We start from the raw sequence: 12,392 nt of genomic DNA on the forward strand, positions 1-12,392 counted from the left end.
ATACATACATAATATTAGGATTGGTATATCTTTCTGATGAACGGGCCATTTTTATCATTATGAAGTACTTCTCTCTGACAATACTGTTTTGATACCTATTTTTCTCTAATGTTAAAATAGCCACTTTAGCTTTCTTCCAGTTACTATTTGCACTGCATATCTTTTTCATCTTTTCGCTTTCAACCTATGATTTCATATTTTAAGTATAACTCTTGAAGACAGCATATAGATGAGTCTTACTTTTTTTTTTAAATCCAGTCTCATAATCTTTACTTTTTTTTTCTTTGAGACAGAGTCTCACTGTTGCCCAGGCTAGAGTGCAGAGTGCAATGGGTGTGATCTTGGCTTGCTGCAACTTCTGCCTCCCAGGTTCAAGTGATTCTCCTGCCTCAGCCTCCTGAGTAGCTGGGATTACAGGCGTACGCCACCACACCCGGCTAGTTTTGCATTTTTAGTGTAGACGGGGTTTTACCATGTTGGCCAGGCTGGTCTCAAACTCCTGACCTCAAGTGATCTGCCTGCCTTGGCTCCCAAAGTGCTGGGATTACAGGCGTGAGCCACCATGCCTGGTCAATCCTTACTTTTTAATTGAAGTGGTTTTCTTTTTTTTTTTTTTTCCTAAAGAGACAAAGTCTAGCTCTATTACCCAAACTGGAGTGCAGTGGCATGATCAAAGCTCACTGTAGCCTAGAACTCCTGTGCTCAAGTGATCCTCTCATCTCAGCCTCCTGAGTAGCTGGGACTACAGGTGCCCACTACCATGCTTGACCTTTTTTTTTTTTTTTAAATTTTTGTAGAGACAGGGTCTCACTATGTTGGGAAAAAGCTAAGTGTTAGGAAAAAAGCTGAGGCAGGGCTTGCATGTCTGACATAATGTCCCCTAGAATGTGTCTAGACTTGCTGGCTTTCTTCTAACCCTCCTAGGCTCCTAGATTGTATTCTTGTTATCTCAAGTAGCAGAACATGTTCTATATAAATGCTAAGCCGTCACAGCTGTAGATCATGTGCCTGCCTTTTTGACCCCCACATTCTCACCACCTGTTTCTTTGTTGGATTACCAATAAACAGCAAGGGCTCCCAGAGCTTGGGGCCTTCACAGCCTCCACAATTGCGATCGGCCCCTGGTCCCACCTTCTTTCTCAAACTGTCTTTTTTCTCAATCCTTTGATTCAGCCGGACTTCATCGTCCCCACGACCTGGTGTTGGGTCTTATCACTGCAACACACTATGTAGCCGAGGCTAGTCCCAAACTCCTGGGCTTAAGTGATCCTCCTGCCTTGGCCTCCCCAAAGTACTGGGATTACAGGTGTGAGCCAGTGTGCTTGGCAGAAGTGTTTATAGTTCACTGGCATTTAATATAACAATAGGATAGCTAGACTTAAGTCTACCACCTTGCTATTTTCTATTTATCCCATTTGGGTTTTTTGTTGTTGTTCCTTGTCCCTTCTTTCCTGCCATCTTTTTTTAAAATCAGATAATTTTTTTTTTTTTGAGACAAGGTCTCACTCTGTCCAGGCTAGAGTGCTGTGGTATAATCACTTCTCCCTGCAGTTGAGACTCAGGTAATTCTCCCACCTCAGCCTTCCAAGGAACTGGAACTACAGAAGTACATCACCACACCAGACCAATTTTTGTATTTTTTGTAGAGACAGGGTTTCACCATGTTGCCAGGCTGGTCTCAAACTCCTGGGCTCAAGTGATTGGCTTGCCTCGGCCTCCCAAAGTGCTGTAATTATAGGCATGAGCCACTGCACCTGGCCAAATTCAGTATTTAAAAAATCAAATTCTCTTTTGACTTTTTAGCTATACTTCTCTGCATTTGTTTTGTTTTTGTTTTTTTTAAAAAAGGCAGTTCCCAAACCTGCAGCATTACTTTGAAACTTGTCAGACACGCAAATTCCCAGGCCCTATCCCAGACCTTCTGAATCAGAAACTCAGAGGTAGAGCCCAGCAATATGTTTTATCAAGCCCTTCAGGTGATTCGATTCTGATGCATACTAAAGTTTTTCAGCCACAATGGGCTAGGAACTATAATGCTCACTCTCAACATTACTTTCTTTTTTTTTTCTGAGACAGTCTCACTCTGTCACCCAGGCTGGAGTGCAGTGGTGCAATCTCAGTTCACTGCAACCTCCGCCTCCTGGGTTCAAGTGATTCTCATGCCTCAGCCTCCCGAGTAGCTAGGATTACAAGCGTGCATCACTATTCCCAGCTAATTTTTGTATTTTTAGTAGAGACAAGTGATCCACTTGCCTTGGCCTCCCAAAATGCTGGGATTACAGGCGTGAGCCACTACGCCTGGCCTTTACTTTCTACTAAATTAATACTGTGTGTTCATACATAAAATTTAAGAACTTAGCAACACAATAATTTCATTTTATTCATATATTTATTCATTTCTAGTGTTCTATGGTCCTTTCTGTAGATTCTAGTTTATATACGATATCATGTAATGTAAAAAAAGTTCCTTTCAGTCTGAAGAACTTTTTTGGCATTACTTCTAGCATTTTTTCTGATATGAAGTTGGCTGCCATCCATATCAGTGCTCCTCTTACATAATATGCTGTTTTTCTGTGACTACTTTTAAGAGTTTCTCTGAAGATTTTCTGTGTTGTGTCTAATGATGGGTTTTGTGTATACGTGGGTATCCTGCCTGGGGTTCAGAGTACCTTAGATCTATACTTCTGGAAAAATTTCAGCTTTTGTTTTGTCTAATATTTTTTATGTGCCAATGCTTCTCTGTCTTTATGGGAACCACAATTACACATATGTTATCTTGCTTAATACTGTCTCAGGGGGATCTGAGAGTCTATTTTTTTTTTTTCATTTTTTTCCTACCTGTTTTCATACTTGGATAATTTCTACTGATACATTCTCAAGTTCACCAACCCATTCTTTTACTGTTTCCAATTTGCTTTTAAGCTCATTCAGAAGTTTTTCTTTTCAAATATTATACTTTTCAGTTCTAAATTCATTTTCTTTATCTGAAAAATGTCCATTTATTCACTCAGATTTCCTGTGTTCATTATATTTATATTTACATTTAAGTTCATGAACATGTCTTATGATAGCTATTTTGAAGTCATTGTCTGCTAATCCCAACATCCGAGTCATCTCAGAGTCTATCTCTATTGATGGCATTTTTATTGACTATGGAATTGTCTTTTTTTCCCCCACAAGTATAGCAATTTTTTATTGTATGCTGCATAGGGTATTGAATTTTTTTCTTGTAGGCAAAAAAAATTACTGGCAGATCTTTTTGATCCTGTCACACTTGCTTTTTGTGTGGGTTGGTCTGTTTCAGTTATGAACTTATTTAGAGCATGTTTACTCCTTAAGGAGGCCCTGTGAACTTGATACAATTTCCATAAGTCACAACATATCATTATTCTTTTGATTTTTTTCAACCATTTACAAATAAAAAAAGTATTCTAGGCTCACAAACTATACATAAATGGGTGGCAGCCTAGATTTGGCCGACAGGCCATAAGTTTACTGACCTCTGCACTAGCCCAAAGAGAAAATGTAAAACATTGCTTTAAAAAAGCCCTAGGCTAGGCCAGGGGCGGTGGCTCACACCTGTAATCCCAGCACTTTGGGAGGCCAAGGTGGGTGGATTACGAGGTCAGGAGTTCGAGACCAACCTGGCCAACATGGTGAAACCCCGTCTCTACTAAAAATACAAAATACGTCGGGCGAAAATACAAAATATGTTGGGCATGGTGCCGTGTGCCTGCAGTCCCAGTTACTCGGGAGGCTGAGGCAGGAGAGTCACTTGAACGTGGGAGGCGGAGGTTGCAATGAACCGAGATTGAGCCACTGCTCTCTAGCCCAGCGACAGAGCAAGACTCTGTCTCAAAAAAAAAAAAAAAAAAAAAAAAGAAAAGAAAAAAAAGCTCTAGGCTGGGTGCAGTGGCTCATGCCTGTAATCCTAACACTTTGGGAGGCCAAGGCGGACAGAAGATCACTTGAGTTTGGGAGTTTGAGACCAACCAGCCTGGCCAACTTGGTGAAATCTCATCTCCACTAAATAAATTACAAAAATTAGCCAGGCGTGGTGGTGGATGCCTGTAATCCCAGTTACTCAGGAAGCTGAGGCAGGAGAATTGCTTGAACCCTGGAGGCGGAGGTTGTAGTAGGCCAAGATCGCACCATTGCACTCCAGCCTGGGCAACAGAGCAAGACTTTGTCTCAAAAAACAAAAACAAAAATAAAAAACACAACACACAAAACAGCTCTAGTAGTTTTCTCACATTTTGCTACAGCCTGTCTAACCTATTCACCACTGTAACAAGAGTACTTATATAAAAACACTATCTAAGATTTTCAGTCTTGTCAAATAATATCACCAGTCCTTAAAATTCTGAAACAATGAATTTTTAAGGATTTCCTAATATGTCTGAGAGTCACTCGACTCACGTCAGCATTTCTCTGGCATAAATCAGTATGTCAGCATTAGTACTTATACTAGACTTTATTGCTGTAGTTATTTATATGGAGTTTTTAGAACTAATATACTTTTCGGCCGGGCGCGGTGGCTCAAGCCTGTAATCCCAGCACTTTGGGAGGCCAAGACGGGCAGATCACGAGGTCAGGAGATCGAGACCATCCTGGCAAACACGGTGAAACCCCGTCTCTACTAAAAAATACAAAAAACTAGCCGGGCAAGGCGGCGGGCGCCTGTAGTCCCAGCTACTCGGGAGGCTGAGGCAGGAGAATGGCGTGAACCCGGGAGGCGGAGCTTGCAGTGAGCTGAGATCCGGCCACTGCACTCCAGCCTGGGCGACAGAGCGAGACTCCGTCTCAAAAAAAAAAAAAGAACTAATATACTTTTCAAATATGCTGTCTACCCATCTCATCCCATTTCCACCTCTATTTCCTGACTAGTTTTAAGACAGGGATCATATCATCTATAATCTGTTGATTACACAGTAAGTTGTCAATATACACTCATTTATTACCAAATCTAGTCTCTCCTAGATAAACTGTGTTAGGATTTCATATGCATAATTTGGTCTCTTCTCTATTTTCTACATTTCCTCTTAATCATTTTTATAATATAATAGAAACATGTACCACTTTTAGAGTCAGGAAGAATGACATAAATATGTAACTCCAGGTTCCCTTCCCTCCAAAAACTATTCTCGAATTACTCCGACCATTTTTCAATGGTTGAAGTCCACTTACAATTACTCAGTACAATTACTAGCCTATTCTATCCACTTAATACCTTATTTCTTGTATTACATATATTGTAATTTGCCTTCACCAAGTAATTAAGGATTAACTTAAACCTGAGATTTTGCACTTTCTCTCCATATTATAAGTACACAGAATCACATCTATAAAATGGACAAAATTTACACCCCTAAAAATGTTGAGCAGACTAGTGAATAATTCAGTTTTATTCGATCATTAGAAATGGACTATTTCTAGACCCAAAGTCCAGGAGAACAATGGTGTTTGTGAACTAACCAGACAAGGCTTGTTAGGAAAGGAAAACAAATAATGTAGAAGGAAAATATAGAATAATTTAAAATTTAAAAAATTTATGGCCAGGTGTGGTGATTCATGCCTGTAATCCCAGCACTTTGGGAGACTGAGGCAGGAGGATTGCTTGAGCCCGGGAGGTCGAGGCCACAGTGAGCCAAGATCACGCCACTGCACTCCAGCCTAGGTGACAGAGGGAGACTCGGTCTCAAAAAGAAAAAAAAAACAAAAACAAACTTTAAAATAATACATAGCTATACTTACTCCAATAGATTATTAAATTTCATCTTTGTGGCAGTTGGCTTTAGTTTACATTGTAGTAGATGTTACTTTGAACCAATACACTTTTTCCCAATTACTTTAAAAAATAGATTTCATGCATGAAGAAAGAATAACTTCTTTTTTTTTTTTTTTTTTTGAGACGGAGTCTCGCTCTGTCACCCAGGCTGGAGTGCAGTGGCCGGATCTCAGCTCATTGCAAGCTCCGCCTCCCGGGTTCACGCCATTCTCCTGCCTCAGCCTCCCGAGTAGCTGGGACTATAGGCGCCCGCCACCTCGCCTGGCTAGTTTTTTGTATTTTTTAGTAGAGACGGGGTTTCACCGTGTTAGCCAGGATGGTCTCGATCTCCTGACCTCGTGATCCGCCCGTCTCGGCCTCCCAAAGTGCTGGGATTACAGGCTTGAGCCACCGCGCCCGGCCAGAAAGAATAACTTCTATTGTAAACTGCACAGAGCTATAGTTTAAGCTTTCTAAATTTAAAAGCCATTTCTCGAATGGAGATTATCTGGGTTACTTACACCTTCAGAATTTTGTCCCATGTGTACATGTAAACACATCCTAGTGAAAAATCAAAGTCACTAAGGAAAAAAAAGATCAAGTGATGTGTACTACAGAACTCCTACTCCATCCCTGAGCATCAATCAGGCTCAGAGAGAGGTGAGGGATAGGGATAGGGTGAGGGTTAACGATGTCTATTGTAAATATTTCTTGGTAATTAAAAATGAAATAAAATAAGAACCAAAGAAACAAAAAAGATTACCTTGATTAAAAATTACAAGTCAAAAGAGTAATTAGCTTGTTTTCATTTACCTGTAACTTTCGTTCCAATAACCAGAGGCAAAGGAATTTCATCTGGGAGATCTTTGAATTGTGAAACATCTGCAACTTTCCTTTGTTGTAAGAGCCTTATTTTCTGCCGTTTCTGTTTTAATGCTGATCTCTCTTCCTCAAAAAATGCAGAAGAACATCTAGAATAAATTATAAAAAACATACAAACTGATAACTACCCCATATAAAAACTTAAAATCTTTTTTTTTTTTTTCTTCTTTTTTTTGAGATAGGGTCTGGCTGTCACCCAGGCTGGAGTGCAGTGGCACGATCTTGGCTCACTGCAACCTCCACCTCCGGCTCAAGCGATTCTGGGCTCCACCTCCTTGGCTCAAGTGCTGGGATTAAAAACTTAAAATCAGCTGGATGCGGTGGCTCACACCTGTAATCCCAGCACTTTGGGAGGCCGAGGTGGGCAGATCAACTGAGGTCAGGAGTTTGAGACCAGCCTGGCCAACATGGTGAAACCCCGTCTCTACTAAAGTACAAAAATTAGCCAGACGTGGTGGCATGCGCCTGTAATCCCAGCTACTCAAGGGGCTGAGGCAGGAGAATTGCTTGAACCTGGAGGCAGAGGTTGCAGTGAGCCGAGATTGCGGCACTGTACTCCAGCCTGGGTCTCAAAAAACAAAACATAAAGCAGGTTATTCCTTCCTACAAAGCAAAATAATTTTTTCACCATCCTGTGACGAAATTGTGCCTGGAATCTAGATCTCATAGGGACCAAGTTCAATTTCAATATTCTACCCAAAAGAACATGACATTTTCTCTGTGACCCAGTAAACACACCAATGCAGGAGTTACAGATGAGACCTGCTACTATGTAAACTTTTAATCATGCTTTCTGCCTTAAAAGTATAAATGCTGAATTCCCTTTTATTTCTAGAGCCTATCTTGCTTCCATTTTCAAATCCCAGGATGAAGCAAAGTATTTAAACATCATGTTCATGCCATGTTATGGCTTTCACTTTCAAAGGTACATTATGAGCTCTATTGTCATTTAAGTTGTCTCAAAAACTAAACAAACATGATGAGAAAAAAGGATATAAAGACAAGCAATGTATAAAGTAAATTGTTGTAAGCAATGATGAATAAGGACTGGAATACACATAGATCTGAGCTGATAATATGACTTTTTGTATGATTTCTGAACTTGTTGAATATTGATTCAAGCTGTATATATGGGAAGAATATGAGAAGATAAAGCAAAGGATAATGGGTTACTAGTAAGCTAAGTAGTATCATAAAAACAGACTTGTGGCCTGGTGCGGTGGCTCACAACTGTAATCCCAGCACTTTGGGAAGCCGAGGTGGGCGGATCATGAGGTCAGGAGATTGAGACCATCCTGGCCAATATGGTGAAACCCATCTCTACCAAAAACACAAAAATTAGCTGGGCGTGGCAGTGTGTGCCTGTAATCCCAGCTACTCAGGAGGCTGAGGCAGGAGAATCGCTTGAACCCAGGAGATGGAGGTTGCAGTGAGCCAAAATCATGCCACTGTACTCTAGCCTGGCAACAGAGCAAGACTCCATCTCAAAAAAAAAAAAAAAAAAAAAAAAAAAAATACAGTGAGATAGAAGGAGTAAGTTCTAGTATTTGACAGTATAGTAGGAAAATTATAGTTAATAATTGACTATTTCTTGTTTTTATTTTTCTTTTACTTTGTTTTTTGTTGACTATTTCCACATAGTTAGAAGAGAAAAATTATAATGTTCCCAACACAAAGAAAAATGTTTGAGGTAATGGATATCCCAATTACCCTGATTTGATCATTACATATTGTATACATGTACTCCCAAAATATGTATAACTATTATATATCAATTTTAAAAATATACCAAAAAACTCTTCTTGACATTAGAACCCAGGACCCATACTATTTCCCTATAGTTGACAATTTTTTTTTTTTTTTTTTTTTTTTTTGAGACGGAGTCTCGCTCTTTGCCCAGATCACAGTGGTGTGATCTCAGCTCACTGCAACCTCCACCACCTGGGCTCAAGCAATTCTCCTGCCTCAGCTTCTTGAGTAGCTGGGACTACAGGTACACACCACCACACCCAGCTAATTTTTGTATTTTTAGTAGAGATGAGGTTTCACCATATTGGCCAGGCCACTCTTGAACTCCTGACCTCATGATTCGCCTGCCTTGGCCTCCCAAAGTGCTGGGATTACAGGTGTTAGCCACCGGTGCCCAGCCATTATACTTTTCTTATAGATCCTTCGTTGACACCTTAGACATATACAATCAAAAAATGCATATGTTCCTCTATTTTTCTCAAATAGTCACAATATGCACTGTTGTGTATTTTGCTTTCTTGACACAGCATAGCAATGTTTCCATATTAGTACATAGAAACGGTCTTCTGTTTTTGTTTTACGTTAAATGGTTTCACAGTTTTCTATTATATGGAGTACCATACTATAATCATTCCCCCATTTATGGACTTTTAGGCTGTTACCAATCTTTTGCTACTACAAACAATACTGCAATAAATACCTTTGTACATGTAATTTCATCTGTGTGCAAGTAGTTCTGTGTTATACATTCTTAAAAGTGCTATGTCAAGGGAATGGAAATTTGTAAATTTTATAGATATTACCAAATTGTCCTCCAGAGAGATTATATAAAATTAATCTCTCACTAGTAATACGTATGACTAACCATGCCATTACTAACCCAACACATTAAAACCTTTATGAACTCTGTCCATCTGATAGTTACAAGCAGTATCTTGGCTGGGTGCCGTGGCTCACGCCTGTGATCTCAGCACTTTGGGAGGCCGAGGTGTGCGGATCACCTGAGGTCAGGAGTTCAAGACCAACCTGGCCAACAGGGTGAAACCGTTGTCTCTACTAAAAATACAAAAATTAGCCAGGCATGGTGGCGGGTGCCTGTAATCCCAGCTACTCAGGAGGCTGAGGCAGGAGAATTGCTTGAACCTGGGAGGCAGAGGTTGCAGTGAGCCAAGATCATGCTACTGCACTCCAGCCTGGACAACAGAGTGAGACACTGTCTCAAAAAAACAAAGCAAAACAAAACAAAACAAAAACTGTATCTCAGCAAACTTTGATTTTGCATTTCCCATTATGAGTAAAATCGAATTTTTTTCATATTTACAAGAGCCATTTCTTTTTCCTTTCCTATGAATTATCTGTTGCTGTTGTTTTTTTAAACAGTCAGTGTTTCCCTTTATTGCCCAGGCTGGAGTGCAATGGGGCAATCATAACTTACTGTAGTCTCAAAGTCCTGGGTTCAAGTGATCCTCCCACCTTGGCCTAATGAGCAGCTAAGACCACAGTCAAGTGTCACCCAACAGGCTAATTTTATTTTTATTTTATTTACTTATTTTTGAGGCAGGGTCTTGCTCTGCTGCCCCGGCTGGAGTGCAGTAGCATGATCACGGCTCACTGCAACCTCAACATCCAGAGCTCAAGCAATCCTCCCCGCTCAGCCTCCCGAGTAGCTGGGACTACAGGTGAATGCCACCATGCCCGGGTAATTTTTGAATTTCTTTTTTTTTTGGTGGAGTTGGGGTCTTACCATGGTGCCCAGCCTGGTCTTGAGTTCCTGAGCTCAAGCAGTCCTCCTTGCCTCAGCCTCCCAAAGTGCTGGGATTACAGGTGTGAGCCACCACACTCAGCCTGAATCACCTATTTATAATCATTTTTATTATCGGTTACCTGACATTTTCTTATTGATAGGAGTTCTTTATATAGTAGGGAATTAGCTCTCTGTAATAAGATGTGATGGATATTTCTGTCACTATCTTTCAACTATTTATGGGCTTTTGTTTTTGGCCATGTAAAATGTTCTTATTTTTGTATAGTCAAATTTATTAATGTTTTCTTTCATGGCTCCTAGGTTTGAAGCCTGCTTTTTCAGGCCAGGCATGGTGGCTCATACCCATAATCCCAGCACTTTGGGAGGCCGGGGCAGGCGGATTGCCTGAGGTCTGATGTTTGAGACCAGCCTGAGCGACATGGCGAAACCCCGTCTCTACCAAAAATGCAAAAGTTAGCCAGGCACGGTGGCGGGTGCCTGTAGTCCCAGCTACTCTACTCAGGAGGCTGAGGTAGGAGCTTAGGAGGCGCAGGTTGCAGTGAGCCAAGATTGCACAACTGTACACCAGCCTGGGCGACAGAGCAAGATTCCCATATCAAAAAAAAAAAAAGGGAGAGAGAGAAAGGCCTTTTCCAATTCAGGATTAAGTAAAACTCTCCTATGTTTTCCTCTTGTGGTTTTATTCTTTCATTTAAAAAAAAATTTAAATCTTCAATCCTTTTCAAATATTGTAAGGCCTGAGAACAACTTGTTTTTTTCTATAGACTACTAAACAGTAGTCTCGATTTCCATTAAACCAACAATCCATCCTCTTCTTCACCATGTACTTGAGAGGCAACCATTGCAACTATTATACTAAATTCCCATAGACATCTGTGACTGTATCTAGATTTTCTTCTTTTTCATTCTTTTTCTATTTATGCACCACTACTACTCTGCTTTAATTATGATCACTTTATAATCTATTTTAAAATGCTCTTTAAAATGGAGTCTCTCTTACTTTGCTTTTTCAGAATTTTCCTGTTTGATTTCTCCCCTCTTAAATGTGAATTTTAGAATTAACTTATCTAACTTAAAAAAAAAAAAAAAGAGAAAAAAAAGAGGCCAGGCATAGTGGCTCACACCTGTAATCCTAACACTTTGGGAGGCTGAGGTGGGTGGATCACCTGAGTTCAGGAGTTCAAAACCAGCCTGGCCAACATGGCAAAACCTTGTCTCTACTAAAAACACAAAAATTAGCTGGGTGTGGTGGTGAGCACCTATAATCCCAGCTACTCAGGAGGCTGAGGCAGGAGAATCACTTGAACCCAGAAGGCAGAGGTTGCAGTGAGCCGAGATCATGCCACTGCACTCCAGCCTGGGTGACAGAGCGAGACTCCGTCTCAACAAAAACAAAAAAGGCCTGTTAATATTTTTATTGGGACTGATTTTAACTTATAGACTAATTTAGGATGCTGAGTCTTCTTTTCCAAGATCCTGTTTGTCCTAACATTTGTTCATATGTATCTTGCACATTTCCTCTTAAGTTCCTTCCTGGTGGTTTATCTCTCTTTGTTTCTTCCTTTTTGCCTTCCAACTGGATGGAGTTTCACCAATTGATTTTTCAAATTAAGATATTTTAAGGTTTACTGTATCAATAATTTGTATTATACCTAGCTTTCCTCAAAGAAAGAAAAACTACATATTTTATTGAGAAAAGACTTCAACTATTAATTAACCTTGATGAATTAAAGGACTGTAAGATTAAATAATGTTATGGTAAGATAATAGAAGATAAATTAACAAGAGAAATATTATGACACCCAAACTACAGAATTATGACAAAACAATAAATAGTGACCAATATCTCACTCTGATGGACAATAATTAGAAATAGTGTAACTCAATTTGCTCAAACACACAAAATGACAGCAAAAAGCCACCAAATGGCCTACTGTAATTACCAAAGGCCATAAATTATGAGTATGAAACACACTAAATAACATACCAAACTTTAATTTTGTTATTATAAGAAATATTAAAAACATCACCATCAAGGTCATCTTTTAATACAAATTGGCAGTTAAAAGTTCTCTTTGTATTTCATCACCATCTAAAGAGATCATTAAATCTAAATTCCATTTCTATTTGACCAAATCACTTTATATTTACAGACCTTCCTTGAACTTTCCCACCATTTAAAATGAAAAAGTCTTGCACATACTTTTTACCAGGCAGATAGACATAATG

General features: G+C 39.8%; 1 protein-coding gene across 5 annotated transcripts in view; it reads right to left on the minus strand.

The window, feature by feature from the left end:
• LIN9 (lin-9 DREAM MuvB core complex component) overlaps positions 1-12,392 on the minus strand; it is an 88,801-nt gene that overhangs the window by 52,541 nt on the left and 23,868 nt on the right. For all 5 annotated transcript variants that reach the window (XM_045397820.2, XM_065542721.1, XM_045397814.2 and 2 more), the window contains one exon: positions 6,581-6,738. In XM_045397820.2, the coding sequence (XP_045253755.1) occupies positions 6,581-6,738 (158 nt within the window). The remainder of the gene's footprint in view (positions 1-6,580; positions 6,739-12,392) is intronic.

The sequence above is a fragment of the Macaca fascicularis genome, chromosome 1, assembly GCF_037993035.2.
Source record: "Macaca fascicularis isolate 582-1 chromosome 1, T2T-MFA8v1.1".
NCBI lineage: Eukaryota > Metazoa > Chordata > Mammalia > Primates > Cercopithecidae > Macaca > Macaca fascicularis.